This window comes from Calonectris borealis, chromosome 36, assembly GCF_964195595.1.
Source record: "Calonectris borealis chromosome 36, bCalBor7.hap1.2, whole genome shotgun sequence".
NCBI classification, from domain to species: Eukaryota; Metazoa; Chordata; class Aves; order Procellariiformes; family Procellariidae; genus Calonectris; species Calonectris borealis.
This window is the reverse complement of record NC_134347.1, coordinates 563049-589704: the sequence shown is the minus strand read 5'-3', so window position 1 is coordinate 589704 and position 26656 is coordinate 563049. Positions and strand designations below refer to the sequence as shown.

At 65.4% G+C, this 26656-nt stretch overlaps 1 protein-coding gene and 1 long non-coding RNA gene across 7 annotated transcripts in view; both read right to left on the bottom strand.

Moving 5' to 3' along the window:
* Window positions 1–3327: 3327 nt before the first annotated feature.
* Window positions 3328–26656, bottom strand: part of CHD3 (chromodomain helicase DNA binding protein 3) — an 85470-nt gene continuing 62141 nt past the window's right edge. For all 3 annotated transcript variants that reach the window (XM_075135034.1, XM_075135035.1, XM_075135036.1), the window contains 12 exons: window positions 20887–21031; window positions 18061–18223; window positions 16443–16555; window positions 15690–15825; window positions 14505–14603; window positions 14128–14241; window positions 13918–14026; window positions 10609–10741; window positions 8103–8298; window positions 5953–6116; window positions 4615–4741; window positions 3328–3805 (listed from right to left, as the gene is read on the bottom strand). In XM_075135034.1, the coding sequence (XP_074991135.1) occupies window positions 3702–3805; window positions 4615–4741; window positions 5953–6116; window positions 8103–8298; window positions 10609–10741; window positions 13918–14026; window positions 14128–14241; window positions 14505–14603; window positions 15690–15825; window positions 16443–16555; window positions 18061–18223; window positions 20887–21031 (1603 nt within the window). In that variant the 3' untranslated portion in view covers window positions 3328–3701. The remainder of the gene's footprint in view (window positions 3806–4614; window positions 4742–5952; window positions 6117–8102; window positions 8299–10608; window positions 10742–13917; window positions 14027–14127; window positions 14242–14504; window positions 14604–15689; window positions 15826–16442; window positions 16556–18060; window positions 18224–20886; window positions 21032–26656) is intronic.
* LOC142074424 (uncharacterized) lies at window positions 8315–10602 on the bottom strand. 4 transcript variants are annotated; one of them, XR_012670608.1, is made up of 5 exons: window positions 9971–10602; window positions 9462–9860; window positions 8870–8965; window positions 8479–8814; window positions 8315–8423 (listed from the first exon to the last, which is right to left on the bottom strand). It is a non-coding gene; the product is annotated as an uncharacterized LOC142074424 (long non-coding RNA). The 4 variants fall into 4 exon arrangements; XR_012670610.1 differs by having other exon boundaries at window positions 8918–8965; XR_012670611.1 differs by having other exon boundaries at window positions 9462–9668.

Here is a 26656-nt window from a genome sequence, read left to right as displayed (position 1 = left end):
GGCAGAGGAGGCGGAGGAGGAGGAGGAGCAGGACTAGTGGAGAAAATCCTCGCTGAAATCGCAGTGGCGAAGACGCTGAAAGCCAAACCCTCCCACCCTCAGGAACCCTCGACCTTCGTAACACCTGTAATAGCCGTGTTGTCGGCAACAAGCTCGGAGGCCAACCTGCTCGAGGTGCCCACCTACAAGGTCCTCAGAGAGCCGCCACCGAGACCAAGACAGCAAAAATAGCGACCTTCAGTCCTGAGGAATCCTGGCCGGTGCTGGAATCAACCTCAGAAGACTCTGCTATAGACACGGAGCGCTGAGGCCAGCCTGCTTGAGGAGCCCTTCCATCAACACCTCCGCTTTGGTCCAACCCATGGATGATGAGGTCAACGCGATGCTTCGCGCTGAAGACCGGATCGATGCTCCCTCGGCCGGAGAGGCCCTGGCTGGAACGATCGGGAAAGAGATGAATAAAACCCAAAAAAGCGTTGACTTTTTTTTATCTTAATCGTTCGCAACCGGAAGAGGGGAGAAAGGTTTTACAGTTGGCCATGGCTCTGAGATCAGCCCAGCCTGGTCCGGGGCCATCTAAAGGACCTTCCCTCGGGACATTTTCCATGGCCGTCATGGAAAGGAACCTGGTTTTGAGGGCAAAAGAGGACAACCGGGCGCTTGGAACGATGTGGTGAAGATCTGGAGGGGAATGGAGAGGATGCGAGAGCGGCTGGGGAGGTCTGGAGGCCACCGACGTGCAGGGAGGCCACCGGAGCTTTCACCCAGGGCCATAAGGGACCGGGGAAGACAAAAGAGCAAGGCTAAGCCCAGCTTTGCTAGGCTGGACTTTCTACTTCCACGTGGGGTTGAGCCAGGGCTTTTTACGATCCAATTTATCTCCCAATTTTTATCAAATTTCCTCTCTCTACTTACGAAATCCTCCAAGTGGGTTCTCCGTTTGGCCATCCCGTGGGCCACCAGCAGTGACAGAAGGTCCATCTCCAGTCCCGTGACACTCGTGTCCCCTGCTGTTACCTGGCGTTTTCCTCTTTGCCCAAATCCAGCTTATTTAACCCAGGAACCCAACCGTCCCCGCCTTAGGACCCTCTCTGGGACCACGTTGATCTCCGAGCCATGGTGCGGCCGGTGAATTATTAAGAGGATTCATCGTTCGGGGGTCAATTAAAAGGTTTTATTAAACGACGACGACTTGTTTCCTTCCTAATTAAATTCCATTAATTCCATTCCGGAGGAACCGAGACAGTTCGCAACCGTTCAGCCAGCGCTGCGTGAGCTAGAGCGGGCGAACGCTTAGAGCTGATCTTAAACGTAAAAATTGTATCCCTAATCCTTTTTATGAGATTTTTTACATCTCACACCGCCGGCCGGGGGGTGGGGGGCAGCTTGAGGGTGGCAATTAATGCAGCAACGTCCGTTAAGACGAGCGGCGTTCGCCTTTAACTTTCTATCGCGGTCCCGGTTTGGGCTGGGGGAGGGTTAATTTTCTTCCTCGCAGCCGGTGCGGAGCTTCGGGTGTAGGGGGAGAATCGCGTCGGTAACAGGCGGCCGGTTCCGTTGTTGCTGAGCAGGGCTCACACTCAGTCAAGGACTTTCCGGCTTCCCGTGCTCTGCCAGGGGCATAGCCAGGCCAGCTTGACCTAAACTGGCCAATGGGGTATTCCAGACGGTATGACGTCATGTTTCGTATATCATCTGAGGGGAGTTGGGCTGGGGGGGTAGCGATGGCTGCTCGGGGATTGGCTGGGCATCGGTCGGTGGGTGGTGAGCAGTTGCATCGTGCATCACTTGCTTTGTATGTTCTTTATTATTATTACTATTATTACTATTATTACTATTATTATTATTATTACTATTACTATTTTACTTTATTCCATTTCAATTATTAAACTCTCTTTATCCCAACCCACGAGTTTTTTCACTTTTACTCTTCCAATTCTCTCCCCCCTCCCACCAGAGCAGGGAAGAATCCCAGTTGGACCATCCCACTGGGACAGGACCCCAGGAGGTCCCCAGGACCATCCCACCGGGACAGGACCCCAGGAGGTCCCCAGGACCATCCCACTGGGACAGGACCCCAGGAGGTCCCCAGGACCATCCCACCGGGACAGGACCCCAGGAGGTCCCCAGGACCATCCCACTGGGACAGGACCCCTGGAGGTCCCCAGGACCATCCCACTTGGACAGGACCCCCCCCTTCCCTTCCTCCATCCTCCCCTCGTCCGTCTGTCCCTCTGTGTCTCTGTCCCCTCGTCCCTCCATCCATCCCTCCATCCTTGTCCTTCCATCTGTCCCTCTGCCCATCCCCTCGTCCTTGTCCCTCCATCCCTCCCTCCGTCCCTCCAGACAGGAGCCAGCTGTCACACCGTGTCCCCAAAAGGGCTCACGATGTCCCCAGAACACTCACAATGTCCCCAAAGGGCGTTAAGTCACCATGGCCGTGATGACTCTCCCCGTGATGTCACCGCAGTCATGCTGGTCACCATGGCTGTGCCGTCCCCATGACTCTGCTGGTGGCCATGGCCACCACCATAGCTGTGACTGCCACCAGGGCTACGCTGGTGGCCATGGCTGTGCTGATGACTGCCCCCATGGTGGCACAGGCTGCCATGGCTGGTGGCCATCACCGTCACCATGCAAGTGGCCATGACCAGTGCAGGTGGCCAGTGGCCATGGGGGCTGGTGGCCATCCCTATGACCATGCCAGTGATCATGACCCTGCTGGTGATCATCCCCATGGCACTACACGCCGGCGACTGTCCCCATGACCTTGACAGTGGCCATGACCATCCCTATGACCGTGACCACAGGGATGATGGTCCCCATGGCAGTGCCGGTAGCAAACCAGTGGCCATCCCCATGGTGACACAAGTGGCCATGGCCAGTGGTCTTGACCATGCTGGTGACCATCCCCATGACCACGCTGGTAGCCACGATCACACGGTTGACCATTCCCATGGTGGCCATGACGGTAGCCATCCCCATGACTGTGCCAGTGGCCATCCCCATGACCATGCTGGTAGCCACGATCACACGGTTGACCATTCCCATGGTGGCCATGACGGTAGCCATCCCCATGACTGTGCCAGTGGCCATCCCCATGACCATGCTGGTAGCCACGATCACACGGTTGACCATTCCCATGGTGGCCATGACGGTAGCCGTCCCCATGACTGTGCCAGTGGCCATCCCCACACCCGCTGTGGCCACCATCCCCACGGCCATCCCTATGACGGTGACAGGTGACCGTCCCCACAGCGGCGCGGGTGGCCACACGGTTGCCGTCCCCATGGGTGACGGTGACGCCGAGGGACGAGCGGAGCCGGGTGCCGTAGCCAAGGAACCGGGTTTTATTCTGCTGCGGTTAAACAAGTGCCCGAGCCCCGGGGGAGGGGGGGGCCCTGGGGACATCGGGGGACCCCGGGGACGACACCGGGGCCACCCGGACACCGGGGTCCCCCCCGCCACCGGGGATATATATATATATTCATATTTATAGTTGCAGTGGTCCTCGTCACACCCCCCCCCCCCAAAAAACCCCCACCCCTGGGTGCTGCCCCACCCCTGCACTGGATTTTAGGGTGAAACGAGGCATTTCTGGCAGTGTGGCCCGCCCCCCTCCCCCACCCCCGGATTGGGGGGGGTGGGGTGGCCCCGGGGTGGGGGAGCGGGGGTGGGGGCCCCCCACGGCCCCCCCCACCTCAGTCGTCGATGCAGATGACCTCGCCCCCGCGCGGCTCCTTCTTCTCCGGCCCTTCGGCCTCGCGCTCCCGTTTCACCAGCACCGGGGGGCCGTTGGCGGCGGCTGGGGGGGGGGAGGAAGACCCAGGTGTCCGGGGGTGGGGGTGGTCCAGACACCCCCACCCACCCCCACCCATGACACCCTCCCGCAGACCCAGGCATCTGGAGAACTCCACCCCCTCAGGGACCCAGGCGTTGGGGTGCCCCCACCCATGGACCCAGGTGTCGGGGTGCCCCCCCACCCATGGACCCAGGCGTCTGGGTGCCCCCCCACCCATGGACCCAGGCGCCTGGGTGCCCCCCATCCATGGACCCAAGCATTCAGACACCCCCACCCATGGACCCAGGTGTCCAGGTGCTCCTCAACCCATGGACCCAGGCGTTGGGGTGCCCCCCACCCATGGACCCAGGCGTGCGGGTGCCCCCCACCCATGGACCCAGGCATTGGGGTGCCCCCCACCCATGGGCCCAGGCGTGCGGGTGCCCCCCACCCATGGGCCCAGGTGTCCCTTTCTGATGGACCCTGGCACTCCGACACCCCCACCCATGGACCCAGGTGTCCTGGTGCCCCCCACCCATGGACCCAGGCATTGGGGTGCCCCCCACCCATGGGCCCAGGTGTCCCTCTCTGATGGACCCTGGCACCCCGACACCCCCACCCACGGACTCAGGTGTCCTGGTGCCCCCCACCCACGGACCCAGGTGTCCTGGTGCCCCCCACCCATGGACCCAGGCGTGCGGGTGCCCCCCACCCATGGACCCAGGCATTGGGGTGCCCCCCACCCATGGGCCCAGGCGTGCGGGTGCCCCCCACCCATGGGCCCAGGCGTGCGGGTGCCCCCCACCCATGGGCCCAGGCGTGCGGGTGCTCACCGGTGATGAAGGAGCCAGGCGGCATCTGGCTGTAGTTGGCCCCTCCAGGGGGGAGGGCTCCGGCCGGGGGGGTCCCAAAGGTGCCCCCATAGCTCTGGGGGGTGGCATAGGGCCCCGGCGGGAAGGTCTGGAGAGATGGGGACACCACTGTCACCGCCCCCCCCTAAACTGTTGCCACCCAGGATGGGGGGACATCCAGAGGAGAGGCCTGGATGGGGCTCCCCGAGGTGGGTGTCCCCACGGGTGGGGTGTCCCCGCGTGTCCCCAGGGCTGAGGGTGTTCCCAAGCCGGGGATGTCCCCAAGAGGGTGGCCCTGGGGCAGGGTGTCCCCAGTCTGGGTCCCCAGGGCAGGCAGGTAACGGTCCCCTCGGTGGGGGGGGGGGGGCCCTGATGGAAGGGGGGGTCCCCAGGGAAGGGATGTCCCCAAGGCTGAGGATGTCCCCAAGGCGAGGGGGTGCCCCCAAAGTGTGAAGGATGTCCCCAAGGCGAGGGGGTGCCCCCAAAGTGTGAAGGATGTCCCCAAGGCGGTCTGACCCCCAAGTGGGGGGACTGTCCCGCAAGGCAGGGGATGTCCCCAAAGTGAGAGATGTCCCCAAGGAAAAGGTGTCCCCAAGAAGGGATGTCCCCAAGGTGGGATGTCCCCAAGGTGGGATATCCTTAAGGTGAGGGATGTCCCCAAGTTGGGGGCACGGCCTCAAAAAAAGGATGTCCCCAAGAAAAGGATGTCCCCAAGGCAGGGTTGTCCCCAAGAAACGTCTCCAAAGTGTGGGATGTCCCCAGGACGGGATGTCCCCAGGGTGAAGGCTGTCCCCAAGGCAGGGGCATGTCCCCAGAAAAAGGATGTCCCCAAAAAAAGGATGTCCCCAAGGCAGGGTTGTCCCCAAGAAACGTCTCCAAAGTGTGGGATGTCCCCAGGACGGGATGTCCCCAGGGCAGGGGCATGTCCCCAAAGCAGAGTTGTCCCCAAGAAACGTCCCCAAAGTGTGGGATGTCCCCAGGACGGGATGTCCCCAGGGCAGGGGCATGTCCCCAAAAAAAGGCTGTCCCCAAGGCAGGGTTGTCCCCAAGAAACGTCCCCAAAGGACGGGATGTCCCCAGGGTGAAGGCTGTCCCCAAGGCAGGGGCATGTCCCCAAGAAAAGGCTGTCCCCAAAGCAGGGTTGTCCCCAAGAAACGTCCCCAAAATGCGGGATGTCCCCAGGACGGGATGTCCCCAAGACGGGCTGTCCCCAAGGTGAAGGCTGTCCCCAGGGTGAGGACCACCCCAGGGAAATGATGTCCCCAAAGGCGGGGGCGGGGAGGGGGACGTCCCCAAGGTGGGGGGGTGGCTGTGACTTACGGGCGGGGGGTGGCTCTCGGTGCCCTTGCTGGCGAGGCGGCTGAGGATGCTGCGCTCCGACATCTGGAGGCGGGCGGCGATGGGGGGGATGCGGGAGAGGGTGGCGGGGAGGCGGGTGACGTCCGCCTTCATGTCACTCAGCAGCTCCTCCAGCTGGTTCAGCACTGGCGCCGGGGAGAGAGAGAGAAAGAGGGGCGGGGGGGGGCCCGTCAGCGCCGGGGGGCCGCCCCGCGCCTACTCACAGCTTACTCATAGGTTACTCATAGGTTACTCATAGGTTACTCCGAGGCTACAGGGAAGGGGGTGGAGATACTCACGTCGGGGGGGGGGAGTGGGGAAGAGGGAAGGGAAGCCGGAGAGCTACTCGAGGGATACTCGGGGGATGCACCTACGCGGGGAGCGGGGGGCATGCTGCGGGGTGGGAGGGCTCAGCGGTACTCCGGGTACCAGCCTTGAGTACGCTGGAGGTACTCCAGGTCTACTCCTTAACCACACCGGAGATACTCGGGTTATCCTATTTACTCGGGGGTATCTTCTCTAGACACACCGGAGATACTTCAGGTTTACTCTTTACGCTCTGGGCATACGCCTTAGACACACCGGAGATACTCTGGAGATACTCCTTACATACTCCAGGTCTACTGGCTAGACACACCGGAGATACTCTGGAGATACTCCTTAGACACACCGGAGATACTCTGGAGATACTTCTTACATACTCCAGGTCTACTGGCTAGACACACCAGAGATACTCTGGAGATACTCCTTAGACACACCGGAGATACTCTGGAGATACTCCTTACATACTCCAGGTCTACTGGCTAGACACACCGGAGATACTCCGGCTACGCTTTTAGAGACACCAGAGATACTCCAAGCATATCGCTTAGGCACGTGAGGGTCTACGCTGTAGCTACACCGGGGATACTCCAGACATACTCCTTCAATTCTCCCTAGACACACCAGAGCTCCTCCAGGTATAACGTTTAGCCACACCTGAGATACTCGGGGTCTACTCCTTAGTCACCCTGGGCACATTCCGTCGATACACCAGAGATACTCTGGGTACGCTCCTTCGCCACTCTGGATACTCCGTCAGCACTCCGGAGATACTCCGGATATACTCCTTAGACACACCAAAGATACTCCAGGTATACTCCTCGGATACACCAGAGATACTCCAGGTCCACTCTACAACCACACCAGAGATACTCCGGGCGTCCTCATCACTTGCTCCTGCTCAGGGCTACGTCACCGATACTCTGGGGATACTCAGCCCCCGAGATCCTCCGGACCCCAGAGATCCATCAGCCTACACCAATGATCCTCATCGCTCACTCCGCTGGCAAAGACATTAAAGATACTCTGGGCTTACTCGGCACGTTCCTCTGGCTTACTCATTAAATACTCTGGGAAAGTAGCACCATTAAATACTCATTCTTACTCCAGGCTTACTCATTAAATACTCTGGGAAAATAGCGCCCGTGCCCCAAGGGATACTCCGGGCAAAGCAAGCGGGGACTCCCCCTCCGTACATCAGCGTTACTCCAGGTTTACTCATTACATGCACCAGGGATACTCTGGCTACCGGGATACTCTGGCTACCGGGATACTCTGGCTACCGGGATACTCCGAATATACTCCTTCCATGCCCCCAAAAGACTCCCGGGAAATGCGTGACATACCGCAGAAGTACATGCGACATACTAGTGACATACTCCAGACTTACACTACGGATACTCAGCAGATAACGTCTTAGCGCAAAGCGACAGAGGCACCCGCCTGCTCCTCAACGCACCCCGGAACCCCTTGGCCGCCCTAAATCCACACCCTGCCTTACTCCGAGCTTACTCCGAGCTTACTCCGAGTTTACTCCGAGTTTACTCGCACCCCCGGGAAAAAAAAAAAAAAAAACCCTCGGGGACCTTCCAGCAGCTGCCCCGCCACCCCCCCCTGCACCCCCTTTGCCCCCCCCGCCCCAATTCCCCCCCCTCCCCGCCTCCGGCCGCCAGAAAGCACACGCAGAGCAAGGATACACCGGGAGCCGGTTGGGAGGAGAACCCCACTTTAATGATTGAGAGCGCGGTACAGAGGTGCGAGGCGCTACACGGGGCGTCCGCGCCGGGCGCGCCGGCCCACCCGCCTCTTACCCTTGTGCAGGACGGCGTTCGCGGGCTTGTTGCCCGCCAGCGACTCCTTGGACAAGTGCTGGTGGCTCTCGGCCAGGCACTCGACCTCGGCGAAGCGGGTGTTGAGGGCCATGGCGGGGTGGCTGGGGTCCTGCGTCATGTTCAGGTAGGCGGCGCGACGGAGCTGCTCCTCGATCACCAGCGCCTGCTCCAGTAGCTGGGGGAAGGGGGGGGGTGGGAGGAAGGGAGAGGGGTGGCGGAGGGGACCCAGGGGTGTGGGCACCCAACTCCGACCTCACCCATCGCTTAGAGGACCCAGGGGTCTGGGCACCCAACTCTGACCTCACACCTCAACAATTCCCAGAGAGCACCCAAGATCTGGGCATCCAACTCTGACCTCACCCATCACGTAGAGCACCCAGGCGTCTGGGCACCCAACTCCAACCTCACCCATCGCTTAGAGGACCCAGGCGTCTGGGCACCCAACTCCGACCTCACCCATCGCTTAGAGCACCCAGGGGTCTGGGCACCCAACTCCAACCTCACCCATCGCTTAGAGCACCCAGGCATCTGGGCACCCAACTCTGACCTCACCCATCGCTTAGAGCACCCAGGGGTCTGGGCACCCAACTCCGACCTCACCCATCGCTTAGAGCACCCAGGCATCTGGGCACCCAACTCCAACCTCACCCATCGCTTAGAGCACCCAGGCATCTGGGCACCCAACTCTGACCTCACACCTCAACAATTCCCAGAGAGCACCCAAGATCTGGGCATCCAACTCTGACCTCACCCATCGCTTAGAGCACCCGGGCGTCTGGGCACCCAACTCTGACCTCACCCATCGCTTAGAGCACCCGGGCATCTGGGCACCCAACTCTGACCTCACCCATCACGTAGACCACCCAGGCATCTGGGCACCCACCTACGACCTCATACCTCAACAATGCCCAGAGAGGACCCAGGCGTCCGGGCACCCAACTCTAACCTCACCCATTGCTTAGAGGACCCGGGCACCCAACTCTAACCTCACCCATCGCTTAGAGGACCCGGGCACCCAACTCTAACCTCACCCATTGCTTAGAGGACCCGGGCACCCAACTCTAACCTCACCCATTGCTTAGAGGACCCGGGCACCCAACTCTAACCTCACCCATTGCTTAGAGGACCCGGGCACCCAACTCTAACCTCACCCATTGCTTAGAGGACCCGGGCACCCAACTCTGACCTCACACTTCAACAGTGTCCAGAGAGCACCCAGGCATCCAGGCACCCAACTCCGACCTCACCCATCGTTTAGAGCACCCAAGCGTCCGGGCACCCAACTCTGACCTCACTCATCACTTCGAGGACCCAGGCGTCCAGGTACCCAACTCTGACCTCACCCATCGCTTAGAGCACCCAGGCATCTGGGCACCCACCTATGACCTCACACCTCAACAACGCCCAGAGAGGACCCAGGCGTCCAGGCACCCAACTCCGACCTCACACCTCAACAATTCCCAGAGAGGACCCAGGATCTGGGCACCGAACTCTGACCTCACCCATTGCTTAGAGCACCCAGGCATCTGGGCACCCAACTCCAACCTCAACCATCACTTTGAGGACCCGGGCGTCCAGGCACCCAACTCCAACCTCACCCATCACTTCGAGCACCCAGGCATTTGGGCACCCAACTCCAACCTCACCCATCACTTTGAGGACCCAGGCATCCAGGCACCCAACTCTGACCTCACCCATCCCTTAGAGCACCCAGGCATCTGGGCACCCAACTCTGACCTCACACCTCAACAATTCCCAGAGAGCACCCAAGATCTGGGCACCCAACTCTGACCTCACACCTCAACAATTCCCAGAGAGCACCCAAGATTTGGGCATCCAACTCTGACCTCACCCATCCCTTAGAGCACCCAGGCATCTGGGCACCCAACTCCAACCTCACCCATCACTTTGAGGACCCAGGCGTCCAGGCACCCAACTCCGACCTCACCCATCCCTTAGAGCACCCAGGCATCTGGGCACCCAACTCTGACCTCACACCTCAACAATTCCCAGAGAGCACCCAAGATCTGGGCACCCAACTCCGACCTCACCCATCGCATAGAGCACCCAGGTGTCCGGGCACCCAATGCTGGTCTGACCACCCACCCTCCTCCCCCGCAAGCCTCTTGCACGAGGCCCCTCATTGGTCAAGCCTCACCCTCTCGTGCGCAGCCCACGTGCAAGCCCCGCCCCCTTTCCATGGCCACCTCCCCCCTGCTTGGGCACTTGTGCAAGAACCTCTTGTGCCCAGACCCTCGTGCAAGCCCAGCCCTCACGTGAGCCCGGCCCTCGTGCAAAATCCTCGTGCGAGCGCCACACTCACACGCGCGCAGCCCTCGTGCAAGCGCAGCCCTCGAGCGTGCCCCCGGTGCGAGGGAGCAGACCCCCGGCGTGAAAGCCGCCCTCGTGCGAGCCCCTTGCACGAGCCCAACCTTAGCGCGAGCCCCTCGTGCGAGCCCCTCGTGCGAGCCCCTCGTGCGCTCACCTTGAAGCGGCGTGCGAGGAACTTGTTCTTCATCTCGAGGAAGTTCCCCTTGGAGGCTTCGCCCTTGAAGGGTTCGTTGATGACCCCGAAGGCGCCGTCGTTCTGGATGTCCGTCCAGCGCGCGTAGCCGTGGCTGCGCGCTAAGGACTGTCACCGTGTCACCGCGTCACCCCCGTCCCTGCGTCACCCCATCCCCACGTCACCCCGTCCCTAACGGTCCCCTCACCCCCCACATCCAGCGCACGGAGCCGTGGCTGCGTGCTAAAGGCTGCCGCCTCGTCACCACCGCCGCGTCACCATCACCGCGTCGCCATCACCGTCACCATGTCACCTTGTCCCCGGCATCCCCCCGACATCACCGCGTCACCATCACCGTCACCATGTCACCTTGTCCCCGGCATCCCCTCGACATCACCGTGTCACCATCACCGTCACCATGTCACCTTGTCCCCGGCATCCCCTCGACATCACCGTGTCACCATCACCGTCACCATGTCACCTTGTCCCCGGCATCCCCCTGACATCACCGTGTCACCATCACCGTCACCATGTCACCTTGTCCCCGGCATCCCCCCAACATCACCGTGTCACCATCACCGTCACCATGTCACCTTGTCCCTGGCATCCCCCCGACATCACCGTGTCACCATCGCTGTCATCATGTCACCTTGTCCCCAGCATCCCCCAGCCAGCACGCGAAGGTTGGATGCATGTTAAGGACTGTCACCACCACGTCACCGTCACCACCACGTCACTGTCACCACCACGTCGCCACCGCATCAACCTGTCCCCAACAGCCCTCTCATCCCCCTCAAGGTCACCCCCTGGCCAGCCTGTGGAGCTGTGGCTGTGTGATAAGGACAGTCACTGTGTCACCGTCACCGCGCCACCCTGTCCCCAACAACCCTCTCATTCCCCCCACGTCATCCCCTGTCCAGCGTGCGTAGCCGTGGCTGCACGCTAAGGACTGTCACCGTGTCACCGTGTCACCACGTCACCACATCACCCTGTCCCCAACATCCCCCTCGTCCCCCCTCCACCCAGTGCGCGGAGCCGTGGCTGCGTGCTGAGGGCTGCCACCTCGTCACCACCGCCGTGTCACCACCACGACGTCACCGTTGTCACCATCACCACGTCACCTTGTTCCCAACATCCCCTTTGTCCTCCCTCCAGGTCATCACCCAGCCAGCGCTCGGAGGCGTGGATGCACGTTAAGGACTGTCACCGCGTCACCATCGCCACCACGTCACCATCAACACGTCACCACTGCATCACGATCGCCGTGTCACCCTGTCCCCAATGTCCCCCTCACCCTCCATATCCAGCGCGCGGAGCCGTGGCTGCGTGCTAAGGGCTGCCAACTCGTCACCATCGCCACGTCACCACCTCCGTGTCACCGTGTCACCGTCACCGTCACCATGTCGCCTTGTCCCCAGCATCCCCCAGGTCAGCACCCAGCCAGCGCTCGGAGGTGTGGATGCACGTTAAGGACTGTCACCACATCACCGTCACCACCACATCACTGTCACCACCACGTCACCACTGCCTCCCCGTCACTGAGTCACCGCATCACTGTCACCGCGTCACCCTGTCCCCAACGTCCCTCTCACTCCCCCCCACCACCTCATGGCCAGCGCACGGAGCTGTGGCTGCGTGATAAGCACTGTCACCGCGTCACTGTGTCACCAGCACAACGTCACCGCGTTACTACATCACCATCTCCACATCACCATCACCGTGTCACCCTGTCCCCAACATCTCCCTCTTGTCCCCTCAGGTCATCCCCCCTCCAGCGCACTGCTAAGGACTGTCACCGCGTCACCGTCACCGTGTCACCACCATGTCACCATCACCGTGTCACCACCGTCACCACATCACCGTGTCCCCAGCACCCCCTTCATTCCCCCAGGTCATCCCCCCCCGTCCAGCACGCGGAGCCGTGGCTGCACGCTGAGGACTGTCATCGCGTTACTGTGTCACCGACACCATGCCACCGTCACTGTGTCACCATCGCCGCATAACCGTGTAACCATCACCACATCACTATCACTGTGTCACCCTGTCCCCAACGTCCCTCTCATCCTCCCCCACGCTAAGGACCGTCACCGTGTCACCACTGCTGTGTCACTGTCACATCACTGTCACCACATCACCCTCACGGCGTCACCCTGTCCCCAGCGTTCCCCTTGTCCCCGCCCAGGTCATCCCTGTTCAGCGCACAGAACTGTGGCTGTGCGCTAAAGACTGTCACCGTGTCACCGTGTCACCGTCACCGGATCACCGAGGTTACCCTCAGCCCCGCCCAGGTCACACCCGCCAGCACATGGAGTCGTGGCTGTTCACGAAGGACTGCCACCGTGTCACCGTGTCCCCAACATCACCTCCCCCTGAGGACTATTCCCAGTGTCACCATCACCACTGTCCCCAACATCACCACCGCCCTCACGTCACCCGCTCCTAGGTCACCCCCACCCTGGTGTCACCCTCCTTGGTGCTGCCACTGCCACCAGCCCTGGGGAGGATGACAGCACCCGGGGGGGGACCCAGGAGTGCTGGGGGGCACCCAGGGGTGCTGCGGGGGACCCCGGTGTGCTGGGGGGGGCCCCCAGTGTGCCAGGGGGGACCCTGACGTGCCGGGGGGGCACCCAGGAGTGCCGCAGGGGGACCCCGGTGTGCCAGGGGGCACCCAGAAGTGCTGGGGGGGCACCCACGAGTGCCGCAGGGGGACTCTGGTGTGCCAGGGGGGACCCAGGAGTGCTGGGGGGCCCCCAGGAGTGCTGGGGGGGGACCCCAGTGTGCCACGGAGGGACCTGGCGTGCCGGGGGGGCACCCAGGAGTGCTGGGGGGGGACCCCGATGTGTAATGGGGGGACCCAGGAGTGCTGGGGGGCACCCAGGAGTGCCGCGGGGGGACTCTGGTGTGCCAGGGGGGACCCAGAAGTGCTGGGGGGGCACCCAGGAGTGCCACAGGGGGACCCCGGTGTGCCGGGGGGGCACCCAGGAGTGCTGGGGGGGCACCCAGGAGTGCCGCAGGGGGACCCCGGTGTGCCAGGGGGGACCCAGAAGTGCTTGGGGGGCACCCAGCAGTGCCGGGGGGGGACCCTGATGTGTAATGGGGGGACCCAGGAGTGCTGGGGGGCACCCAGGAGTGCCACAGGGGGACCCCGGTGTGCCAGGGGGGACCCAGAAGTGCTGGGGGGGCACCCAGCAGTGCCGGGGGGGGACCCTGATGTGTAATGGGGGGACCCAGGAGTGCCGGGGGGGCACCCCGGTGTGCCGGGGGGGGGACCCTGGCGTGCCGGAAGGATACAGGACGATGCCGGCCAGCAGCCAGTAGTCGTGGCGCCGGTGCCAGATTTCGTTGAGCTTCCCCGAGGAGATGGCGGCGCGCTCCTCGTTCTGCCACAGCGTGTGCAGCTCTGCGCAATTGGGGAGGGGGGGGGCGGGGGGCGGCGAGGTAAGCGGGAACCCTGGCGTGTCCCCTCCCCGTGCCCCCTCCCCGCCCCCGTCACCCACTCACCCGTGAAGCCGCCGTCGGCGATGTTGAACATGAAGCGCGGCTTCTCGGCCTTGTCGTCCCGCCGGCCGTTGGCGCGCACTTCCAGCTTGGGCTCCTTCTCAGCCTTCACCTCCTCTGCGCGGGGGCGTGGGGGGGGGACACACGGGGGTCAGCGCCATGTTGCAACCCCCCTCCGGCCCCCCCAAACCACCCTCAGCCCCCCTTCAGTAAGCAGGAAAACATTCGCAGCCATCAGTAGGCTTCAGAGTGAACGCAACAAGATTAAAAGCCGAGCGCTCCAGGCGCGGCCCTTTGCTTAAGCCCCGCCCCCTCTGGCTTGGCCACAGCCCTGGGTGGGCTAGGCCCCACCCCTGCAGTCAAGCCCCGCCCCCGGGTACCTCGTTTGGGGTCAGGGTCCCCCAGCCGCTCCTTGGGCTCCTCCTCGGGGGGTTTCTCGTCGCCCTTTTCTCCCCCGGGACCCTTCTCGGCCTCGGCGCCTGCAGGGGGGGACAGGGCTGCTCGGACACCTGGGTCCCCCAGAGGGATTTGGGGGGGGCACCCAAATGCCTGGGTCCCCCGGAGGGACTGGGTAGGGGGCACCCTGACACCTGGGTCCCCTGGAGGGATTTGGGGGGGGGCACCCAAACGCCTGGGTCCCCTGGAGACATTTGGGGTGGGGGGCACCCAAATGCCTGGGTCCCCCGGAGGGACTGGGTAGGGGGCACCTGGACACTTGGGTCCCCTGGAGGGATTTGGGGGGCACCCTGACACCTGGGTCCCCTGGAGGGATTTGGGGGGCACCCTGACACCTGGGTCCCCTGGAGATTTGCGGGGGGCACCTGAATGCCTGGGTCCCCTGGAGGGATTGGGTGGGGGGCACCTGGACACCTGGGTCCCCTGGAGGGATTTGGGGGGGCACCCTGACACCTGGGTCCCCCGGAGGGATTTGGGGGGCACCCTGACACCTGGGTCCCCTGGAGGGATTTGGGGGGGGGCACCCTGACACCTGGGTCCCCTGGAGATTTGCGGGGGGCACCCGAATGCCTGGGTCCCCCAGAGGGATTGGGTGGGGGGCACCTGGACACCTGGGTCCCCCGGAGGGATTTGGGGGGGCACCCAGATGTCTGGGTCCCCTGGAGGGATTGGGGGGGGCACCCTGACACCTGGGTCCCCCGGAGGGATTTGGGGGGCACCCTGACACCTGGGTCCCCTGGAGGTTTGCGGGGGGCACCCGAATGCCTGGGTCCCCCGGAGGGATTGGGTGGGGGGCACCTGGACACCTGGGTCCCCTGGAGGGATTCGGGGGGGCACCCAGATGTCTGGGTCCCCTGGAGGGATTGGGGGGGGCACCCTGACACCTGGGTCCCCCGGAGGGATTTGGGGGGCACCCTGACACCTGGGTCCACTGGAGGGACTGGGTGGGGGGCACCCAGACACCTGGGTCCCCTGGAGGCATTTGGGGGGGGCGCACCCGAACGCCTGGGTCCCCTGGAGGGATTTGGGGGGGCACCCGAACGCCTGGGTCCCCGGGGTGCCCGGGGTGGGGGGGTCTCCCCGGGGTGCCCGGAGTGGGGGGGTCTCACCTGCTCGCTCCTCGCGGGCCGGGGGCCCTTCGGCCTCGGGCTCCCGCTGGCCGGGTCCCTCCTCCTCCTCCCCCTTCCGCGGCCCTTCGGCCTCGCTGCCATCACCCGGGGACGGTGGCACCTCGGGGACAGGAGGCTGCGGGGACAGGGCAGGTGGCGTCACCCCAGATGCCTGGGGTCCCCCGACGTGACAACCCCCCCGTACCCCTGGAGTGACCGCGGGGGGGGACATGGGGACAATGGTGGGGACAGGGGTGGGGGGAGAGGGGACAAGGATAGAGGGGACAGGGAGGACAGGGTTGGGGACAGGGACAGGATGGGACATGGCGGGGGAAGAGGACGGAGAGGGGACAGGGACAAGGGCAGGAGGGTGACAACAGCGTTGGGGACAGAGACAGCGTTGGGGACAAGGACAAGGACAGGGGAGGAGGACAGGGCTGGGGGACATGAGTGGAGATGGGGTGGGGACAGTTGGGGACAAGGAGAACATGACTGGGGACAGGGATGGGGACAGGGAGGGCACGATTGGGGACAGGGTTGGGGACAGGGATGGAGACAGAGATGGGACAGAGTTGGGGACAAGAACATGACTGGGGACAGGGAGGGCACGATTGGGGACAGGGTTGGGGACAAGGAGGACACGGGGGACAGGGACATGGGGACAGGGACGGCGACAGGGAGGACACGATTGGGGAGAGGGAGGACGTCACTAGGGACAGGGAGGACAGGGTTGGGGACAGCCCTGTCACCCACCTCCGTCTCCATCTTCTCAGGGCCTTTGGGCTCTTTCTCGTCCCTGGTGTCACCGTCGTCCCTGTCCGGGGGTGGCCCTGGCCCGTCCCCGCGCTCGCTGGGCGCCGGCGTGGCTGGGGACAGGGGACGTTAAGACATAGGGACAGGGGGACATGGGGTGTCCCCAGCACCCTGCCCGTGTCCCTGCGTCCTTGTCCCCGTGTCCCCCATCCTTGTGCCCCCCATGACCCTGTGTCCCCTGCGTCCCCCACGTCCCCATGCCCATCCTCACATCCCCGTGTATCCACGCTCTGTCCCCAGTGTCCTTGTCCCCTGTCCCCATGTCCCCATTCCGTCTTGTCCTCCATGTCCCCGTGTCCCCATCCCGACCCCATGTCCCGTGTCCCCCTTGTCCCCATCCCCATCCTGACCCCCATGTCCCCATCCCGTGTCCCCTGTCCCTGTGTTCCCATCCTGTCCCCCATGTCCCCTGTGTCCCCATCCCATCCTGTCCCCCATATCCTCCCCGTCCCTGTGTCCCTGTCCCCTGTCCCTCATGTCCCCCGTCCCCGTGTCTCCATCCTGTCCCCCATGTCCCTGATGTCCCTGTCCCCATCCCGTCCCCCATGTCCCCCCTATCCCTGTGACCCCATCCCGTCCCCTATGTCCCCTATGTCCTCATGTCCCCATCCCCTGTCCCCCCATCCCTATGTCCCCATCCTGTCCTCCATATTCCCCGTCCTCATGTCATATCCCTCGTGTCCCTGTCCCCATCCCCTGTCCATGTCCCCCATTGTCCCTGTGTCCCCACCCTGTCCCCATGTTCCTGTGTCCCCACCCTGTCCCCCATATCACCTGTCCCCATGTCCCCACTGTCCCTGTCCCCATCCGCTGTCCCTCATGTTCCCTGTGTCCCCATCCCTGTCCCTAATGTCCCCCGTGTCCCCATCCCATCCTGTCCCCTCATGTCCCCCCATCCCTGTGAGCCCATCTTGTCCACCGTGTCCCCCCTGTCCCTGTGTCCCTGTCCCCAGCCTGTCCCCCATATCCCTCCTGTCCCCTGGGTCCCCCCCATCCCCTGTCCCCATCCCCTGTCCCCATCCTGTCCTCCGTGTCCCCATCCCATGTCCCCCATCCCTGTGTCCCCATCCTGTCCCCCATATTCCCCGACCCCACGTCCCTGTCCCCATCCCATAACCCCCGTGTGCCTGTCTCCATCCCCTGCCCCCCATGTCCGTGTGTCCCCATCCTGTCCCCATGTCCCCCATGTCCTTGTGTCCCCATCCTGTCCCCCATATCGCCCCTGTCCCCATGTCCCCACTGTCCCTGTCCCCACCCTCTGTCCCTCATGTCCCCATGTTCCCCATGTCCCTGTCCCCACCCTCTGTCCCTCATGTCCCCATGTTCCCCATGTCCCTGTCCCCACCCTCTGTCCCTCATGTCCCCATGTCCCCATGTCCCCCCTGTCCCTGTGTCCCTGTCCCCAGCCTGTCCCCCACATCCCCCCTGTCCCCTGGGTCCCCCCCATCCCCATGTCCCCATCCTGTCCTCCGTGTCCCCATCCCCATCCCATGTCCCCCATCCCCGTGTCCCCATCCTGTCCCCCATGTCCCTCCCCGTGTCCCCAGCCCCCCGGTACCGGGCGTGGGGGGGCCGGGGCTGGGGGGGCCGCTCTGCTCGGGGCTGGGGGGGCAGGTCTTGGCGGGGGAGGAGGCGCGGGACGAGCGCTTGGAGTCGGCGCTGGGCTCCGGGGCCAGCTCGGGAAGGCTCCAGCGCCCGTTGATGTGCTCGAACTCCTGCACCTGCGGGGGGGACCCAGGTGTTGGGGGGGACCCCGGGATCTGGGGGTCCAGGAGCTGCACCCCCCACCCACTCACCCACCAGGGACCTAGGAGTCCAGGGGGGACCCAGGGATCTGGGGGCTGCACCCCCCACCCACTCACCCACAGGGACCCAGGAGTCCAGGGGGGACCCAGGGATCTGGGGGTCCAGGAGCTGCACCCCCCACCCACTCACCCACCAGGGACCCGGGAGTCCAGGGGGGACCCAGGGATCGGGGGGTCCAGGAGCTGCACCCCCCACCCACTCACCCACCAGGGACCCAGGAGTCCAGGGGGGACCCAGGGATCGGGGGGTCCAGGAGCTGCACCCCCCACCCACTCACCCACCAGGGACCCAGGAGTCCAGGGGGGACCCAGGGATCGGGGGGTCCAGGAGCTGCACCCCCCACCCACTCACCCACCAGGGACCCAGGAGTCCAGGGGGGACCCAGGGATCTGGGGGTCCAGGAGCTGCACCCCCCACCCACTCACCCACCAGGGACCCGGGAGTCCAGGGGGGACCCAGGGATCTGGGGGTCCAGGAGCTGCACCCCCCACCCACTCACCCACAGGGACCCAGGAGTCCAGGGGGGACCCAGGGATCTGGGGGTCCAGGAGCTGCACCCCCCACCCACTCACCCACCAGGGACACAGGAGTCCAGGGGGGACCCTGGGATCTGGGGGGACCCAGGTACGCAGGGGCTGCAATCCCCACTCACTTATACAGGGACCCAGGCATCTGGGGGGGACCCAGGTGTTCGGGGGGGGGACCCAGTACCCTAGAGGGGACCCAGTCACCCCAGAGGGGACCCGGGCGCCCGGGGGGACCCAGGAGTCCGGGGGGGTACCCAGTCACCCCAGAACCCGGGTGTCGGGGGGGACCCAGGAGTCCGGGGGGGGACCCAGTCACCCCAGAGGGACCCGGGTGTCGGGGGGGGACCCAGGAGTCCGGGGGGGTACCCAGTCACCCCAGAGGGGACCCAGGCATCCAGGGGGGGACCCAGTCACCCCAGAGGGGACCCGGGCGCCCGGGGGGGACCCAGGAGTCCAGGAGGGGGACCCAGTCACCCCAGAGGGGACCCGGGCGCCCGGGGGGGACCCAGGAGTCCAGGGGGGGACCCAGTCACCCCAGAGGGGACCCGGGCGCCCGGGGGGGACCCAGGAGTCTGGGGGGGGACCCAGTCACCCCAGAGGGGACCCGGGTGCCCGGGGGGGACCCAGGAGTCCGGGGGGGGGTACCCAGTCACCCCAGAGGGGACCCAGGCGCCCGGGGGGGACCCAGGAGTCCAGGGGGGGGACCCAGTCACCCCAGAGGGGACCCAGGCGCCCGGGGGGGACCCAGGAGTCCAGGGGGGGGACCCAGTCACCCCAGAGGGACCCGGGTGTCGGGGGGGACCCAGGAGTCTGGGGGGGTACCCAGTCACCCCAGAGGGACCCGGGCGCCCGGGGGGGACCCAGGAGTCCGGGGGGGGACCCAGTCACCCCAGAGGGACCCGGGTGCCCGGGGGGGACCCAGGAGTCCGGGGGGGGGTACCCAGTCACCCCAGAGGGGACCCAGGCGCCCGGGGGGGACCCAGGAGTCCAGGGGGGGGACCCAGTCACCCCAGAGGGGACCCGGGCGCCCGGGGGGACCCAGGAGTCTGGGGGGGGTACCCAGTCACCCCAGAGGGACCCGGGTGTTGGGGGGGGACCCAGGAGTCCGGGGGGGGACCCAGTCACCCCAGAACCCGGGTGTCGGGGGGGACCCAGGAGTCCAGGGGGGGACCCAGTCACCCCAGAGGGACCTGGGTGCCCGGGGGGGGACCCAGGAGTCCGGGGGGGGACCCAGTCACCCCAGAGGGGACCCGGGCGCCCGGGGGGACCCAGGAGTCCGGGGGGGGTACCCAGTCACCCCAGAGGGGACCCGGGCGCCCGGGGGGACCCAGGAGTCCGGGGGGGTACCCAGTACCCTAGAGGGGACCCAGTCACCCCAGAGGGGACCCGGGTGTTGGGGGGGACCCAGGAGTCCGGGGGGGGACCCAGTCACCCCAGAGGGACCTGGGTGTTGGGGGGGGACCCAGGAGTCCGGGGGGGGACCCAGTCACCCCAGAACCCGGGTGTCGGGGGGGACCCAGGAGTCCAGGGGGGGACCCAGTCACCCCAGAGGGGACCCGGGCGCCCGGGGGGACCCAGGAGTCCGGGGGGGGTACCCAGTCACCCCAGAGGGGACCCGGGCGCCCGGGGGGACCCAGGAGTCCGGGGGGGTACCCAGTACCCTAGAGGGGACCCAGTCACCCCAGAGGGGACCCGGGTGTTGGGGGGGACCCAGGAGTCCGGGGGGGGACCCAGTCACCCCAGAGGGACCTGGGTGCCCGGGGGGGGACCCAGGAGTCCGGGGGGGGACCCAGTCACCCCAGAGGGACCCGGGCGCCCGGGGGGGACCCAGGAGTCTGGGGGGGGACCCAGTCACCCCAGAACCCGGGTGTCGGGGGGGACCCAGGAGTCCGGGGGGGACCCAGTCACCCCAGAACCCGGGTGTCGGGGGGGGACCCAGGAGTCCGGGGGGGGACCCAGTCACCCCAGAGGGGACCCAGGCGCCCAGGGGGGACCCAGGAGTCCGGGGGGGGACCCAGTCACCCCAGAACCCGGGTGTCGGGGGGCCGTACCTTCTTCTTGACGAGGGACATGACGCCGATGCGGGTCAGCACCTGCTGCCGCGAGAGCCCCTCCCGGGGGACCCCGTCCGCGAAGGTCTCGGAGCCGTCGGCCCCCGGCTCGCAGAGGTGACGCATGAACAGGGACACGTAGGCCCTGGGGGACACGCTCAGGGCCACCGCCTGCCGCTGCCCCCCCAGGGGCCCTGTCCCCACAGACCCCGTCCCCAGGGGCCCTGTCCCCAGGGTCCCTTGTCCCCATAGACCCTGTCCCCAGGGGCCCTTGTCCCCATAGGCCCCCTCCCCAGGGTCCTGTCCCCAGGGTCCTTTGTTCCCATAGGCCCCGTCCCCATAGTCCCTGTCCCCAGGGTCCTGTCCCCATAGACCCCCTCCCCAGGGTCCCTGTCCCCAGGGTCCTTTGTCCCCATAGATCCTGTCCCGAGGGTCCTGTCCCCATAGACACCCTCCACAGGGTCCCTGTCCCCAGGGTCCCTTGTCCCCACAGACCCCGTCCCCAGGGGCCCTGTCCCCAGGGTCCCTTGTCCCCACAGACCCCGTCCCCAGGGTCCCTGTCCCGAGGGTCCCTTGTCCCCACAGACCCCGTCCCCAGGGGCCCTGTCCCCAGGGTCCCTTGTCCCCACAGACCCTGTCCCCAGGGTCCTGTCCCCAGGGTCCCTGTCCCCATAGACCCCCTCCCCAGGGTCCCTGTCCCAAGGTCCCTTGTCCCCATAGACCCCGTCCCCAGGGTTCCTGTCCCCAGGGTCCCTTGTCCCCACAGACCCCGTCCCCAGGGTCCCTGTCCCGAGGGTCCCTTGTCCCCATAGACCCTGTCCCTAGGGTCCCTATCCCGAGGGTCCCTTGTCCCCATAGACCCTGTCCCCATAGGTCCTGTCCCTAGGGTCCCTGTCCCCAAGGTCCCTTGTCCCCATAGACCCTGTCCCCATAGGTCCTGTCCCCAGGGTCCCTTGTCCCCACAGACCCTGTTCCCAGGGTCCCTGTCCCCACGGTCCCTTGTCCCCAGGGTCTCCATCTCGAGGGTCCCTTGTCCCCATAGACCCTGTCCCCAGGGTCCCTTGTCCCCACAGACCCTGTCCCCAAGGTCCCCATCCCCAGGGTCCCTGTCCCCAGGGTCCCTTGTCCCCACAGACCCCGTCCCCAGGGGCCCTGTCCCCAGGGTCCTGTCCCGAGGGTCCCTTGTCCCCATAGACCCTGTCCCCAGGGTCCCTTGTCCCCACAGACCCTGTCCCCAAGGTCCCCATCCCCAGGGTCCCTGTCCCCAGGGTTCCTTGTCCCCATAGACCCCGTCCCCAGGGTCCTGTCCCGAGGGTCCCTTGTCCCCATAGACCCTGTCCCCAGGGTCCCTGTCCCCAGGGTCCCTTGTCCCCATAGACCCTGTCCCCAAGGTCCCTGTCCCCAAGGTCCCTGTCCCCAAGGCCCCTTGTCCCCATAGACCCTGTCCCCAAGGTCCCCATCCCCAGGGTCTCTGTTCCCAGGGTCCCTTGTCCCCACAGACCCCATCCCCAGGGTCTCTGTCCCCATCCCCGAGGTCCCTGTCCCCAGGGTCCTTTGTCCCCAAGGTCCCCCTCCACAAGGCCCCTGTCCCAAGTGTCCCTTGTCTCCATAGCTCCTGTCCCCAGTGTCCCCTGTCCCCATGCTCACGATCCCTGTCCCCATAGTCCCTGTCCCCACAGTCCCCATCCCGGGGTCTCTGTCCCCATCCTCTGGGGTCCCTGACCCCACGGTCCCCATTGCTGTCCCTGTCCCCAGTGTCCCCAGCTCCAGGGGCCCTGTCCCCAGGCTCCCTTATCCTCAGGGTCCCCAGTGTCCCCATCCCCAGGGACCTTGTCCCCAGCATCCCTGATCCCAGTGTCCCCAATATCCCTGATGGCCCCCATCTCCCTGATGTCCCCAGTGTCCCCGATGTCCCCGATGTCCCCGCGCCATCAGCCTGTCCCCTCATCACAGCGCCCGTCCCGGGCTGTGCCAGCTCTGGCCGGGTCCTGCCACCGCTCTGGCGTCCCCTGGGCCAGACCCGGCCCCCCGAGGGGACATGGGGACCCCGGGGGTGACTTTGTGTCGGGGTGAGGGGGACACGGGCTCGTCCGGTCCCCAGGAAAACCGACAGCGATGGCGCTCGGCTGAGTAAGGGCTCATCACGCGGCACGGGGACACGGGGGGACATGGGGTGATGGGGGGACACGGGGGGACACAGAGGGACGTGAGATGATGGGGACACAGGAAGACGGGGACGCACAGGGACATGGGGACACACAGGGACATGAGGGGGACAGAGAGCGACATGGGACGATGGGGATGCACAGGGACGTGGGGACACACAGGGACATGGGGACACACAGGGACATGGGGGGACACAGAGTGACATGGGGACACACAGGGACATGGGGGACACAGGGACATGGGGGACACAAGCACAAGGGACAATAGGGACATGGGGGGACAGAGAGTGACATGGGACGATGCGGGGGATGCACAGGGACATGGGGACACACAGGGACATGGGGGGGACAGAGAGTGACATGGGACGAAGGGGATGCACAGGGACATGGGGACACGCAAGGACATGGGGGGACACAGCGTGACATGGGGGGGACACAGAGTGACATGGGACGATGGCGATGCACAGGGACGTGGGGACACACAGGGACATGGGGACACACAGGGACATGGGGGGACAGAGAGTGACATGGGACGAAGGGGATGCACAGGGACATGGGGACACACAGGGACATGTGGGGACACAGAGTGACATGGGGACACACAGGGACATGGGGGGACACAGAGTGACATGGGACGATGGGGATGCACAGGGACGTAGGGACACACAGGGACATGGGGGTATGCACAGGGACATGGGGGGGCACACAAGGACATGGGGACACACAGGGACATGGGGGGACACAGAGTGACATGGGGACACACAGGGACATGGGGGGACACACAGGGACATGGGGGGACACAGGAAGGTGAAGACACACAGGGACATGGGGGGACACACAGGGACATGGGGGGACACGGGAAGGTGGGGACACACAGGGACATGGGGGGCACACAAGGACATGGGGACACACAGGGACATGGGGGGACACGGGAAGGTGGGGACACACAGGGACATGGGGGGCACACAAGGACATGGGGACACACAGGGACATGGGGGACCCGGGGACATAAGGACGTGGTGACAAGCATAGGGACATGCGGATGCACATGGGGACACGTGGATACATGGGGACATAAAGACAAGGGGACACTATGAGCATGTGAGGGGACACGTGGGGACACGAGGGGACACATGGGGACATGGGGGGCTCACATGGGGACAAAAGGACATGGGGGGACATGGGGACAAAAGGATATAGGGACACACGTGGGGACGTAAGGACACACATGGGGACATGGAGGACACATGGGGGGACAAAGACATGGGGACAGGTGATGTGGGGACATGGGGGACAACATGAGGACACGGGGGGACACGTGGAGACGTGGGGGGGACACATAAGAACAAAGACATGGGAATGTGGGTGACGTGGGGACATGGGGACAACAGGAGGACACAGGGACATGGGGATACGGGGGACACACGAGGACACGGGGACACACACGGGTACCCCACCTGTGCCGGTGCCACCGCCCGTCCCCAGTGCCACTGCCTGTCCCCGGTGCCACTGCCTGTCCCTGCCACCACTGCCTGTCCCCAGCACCACACCCGTCCCTGATGTCATTGCCTGTCCCTGGTGCCACCATATGACCCCAGTGCCACCACCTGTCCCCAGTGCCACCACCTGTCCCCAGTGCCACTGCCTGTCCCCGATGCCACCGCCTGTCCCCAGCACCACTACATGTCCCTGATACCACTGCCTATCCCCAATGCCACCATCTGTCCCCAGTGCCACCGCCTGTCCCCAGTGCCACCGCCTGTCCCCGGCGCCACCGCCTGTCCCCAGCACCACTACATGTCCCTGATACCACTGCCTATCCCCAATGCCACCATCTGTCCCCAGTGCCACTGCCTGTCCCCAGTGCCACCGCCTGTCCCCGGCACCACCGCCTGTCCCCGGCGCCACCGCCTGTCCCCAGTGCCACCGCCTGCCTCCAACGCCACCGTCTGTCCGCAACGGCACCGCCTGTCCCCGGTGCCACTGCCTGTCCCCGGTGTCACCATATGTCCCCAATGCCACCATATGTCCCCAGCGCCACTGCCTGTCCCCAGTGCCACCACCTGTCCCTGACACCACTGCCTGTCCCCGATGCCACCATCTGTCGCCAGTGCCACTGCCTGTCCCCGGCACCACCACCTGTCTCTGATGCCAGTGCCTGTCCCCAGTGCCACTGCCTGTCCCTGATGCCACCGCCTGTCCCCAGCGCCACCGCCTGTCCCCAACATCACTGCCTGTCCCCGGCACCACCGCCTGTCCCCAGTGCCACCGCCTGTCCCCGGTGCCACTGCCTCTCCCCAGTGCCACTGCCTGTCCCCAACACCACCGCCTGTCCCCAACACCACCGCCTGTTCCTGACATCACTGCCTGTCCCCAGCGCCATCGCCTGTCCCCGGTGCCACCGCCTGTCCCCGGTGCCACTGCCTCTCCCCAGTGCCACTGCCTGTCCCCAACACCACCGCCTGTCCCCAACACCACCGCCTGTTCCTGACATCACTGCCTGTCCCCAGCGCCATCGCCTGTCCCCGGTGCCACCGCCTGTCCCCGGTGCCACTGCCTCTCCCCAGTGCCACCGCCTGTTCCTGACATCACTGCCTGTCTCCAATGCCACCGCCTATCCCCGATGCCACTGCCTGTCCCCAGTGCCACCGCCTGTCCCCAATGCCATCGCCTGTCCCCAGCACCACCGCCTGTCCCTGGCGCCACTGCCTGTCCCCGACATCACTGCCTGTCCCCAGCGCCACCGCCTGTCCCCGAGGCCACTGCCTGTCCCCGGTGCCACCGCCTGTCCCCAGCACCACCGCCTGTCCCCGGGACCACCGCCTGTCCCCAGCACCACCGCCTGTCCCCAGCACCACTGCCTGTCCCCGGGACCACCGCCTGTCCCCAGCACCACTGCCTGTCCCCAGCACCACCGCCTGTCCCCGAGGCCACCGCCTGTCCCCAGCACCACTGCCTGTCCCCAGCGCCACCGCCTGTCCCCGAGGCCACTGCCTGTCCCCGGTGCCACCGCCTGTCCCCAGCACCACCGCCTGTCCCCGGGACCACCGCCTGTCCCCAGCACCACTGCCTGTCCCCGGCACCACCGCCTGTCCCCAGTGCCACTGCCTCTCCCCGGTGCCACTGCCTGTCCCCAACACCACCGCCTGTCCCCAACACCACCGCCTGTTCCTGACATCACTGCCTGTCCCCAGCGCCATCGCCTGTCCCCGGTGCCACCGCCTGTCCCCGGTGCCACTGCCTCTCCCCAGTGCCACTGCCTGTCCCCAACACCACCGCCTGTCCCCAACACCACCGCCTGTTCCTGACATCACTGCCTGTCCCCAGCGCCACCGCCTGTCCCCAGTGCCACCGCCTGTCCCCGGTGCCACTGCCTCTCCCCAGTGCCACTGCCTGTCCCCAACACCACCGCCTGTCCCCAACACCACCGCCTGTTCCTGACATCACTGCCTGTCCCCAGCGCCATCGCCTGTCCCCGGTGCCACCGCCTGTCCCCGGTGCCACTGCCTCTCCCCAGTGCCACTGCCTGTCCCCAACACCACCGCCTGTCCCCAACACCACCGCCTGTTCCTGACATCACTGCCTGTCCCCAGCGCCATCGCCTG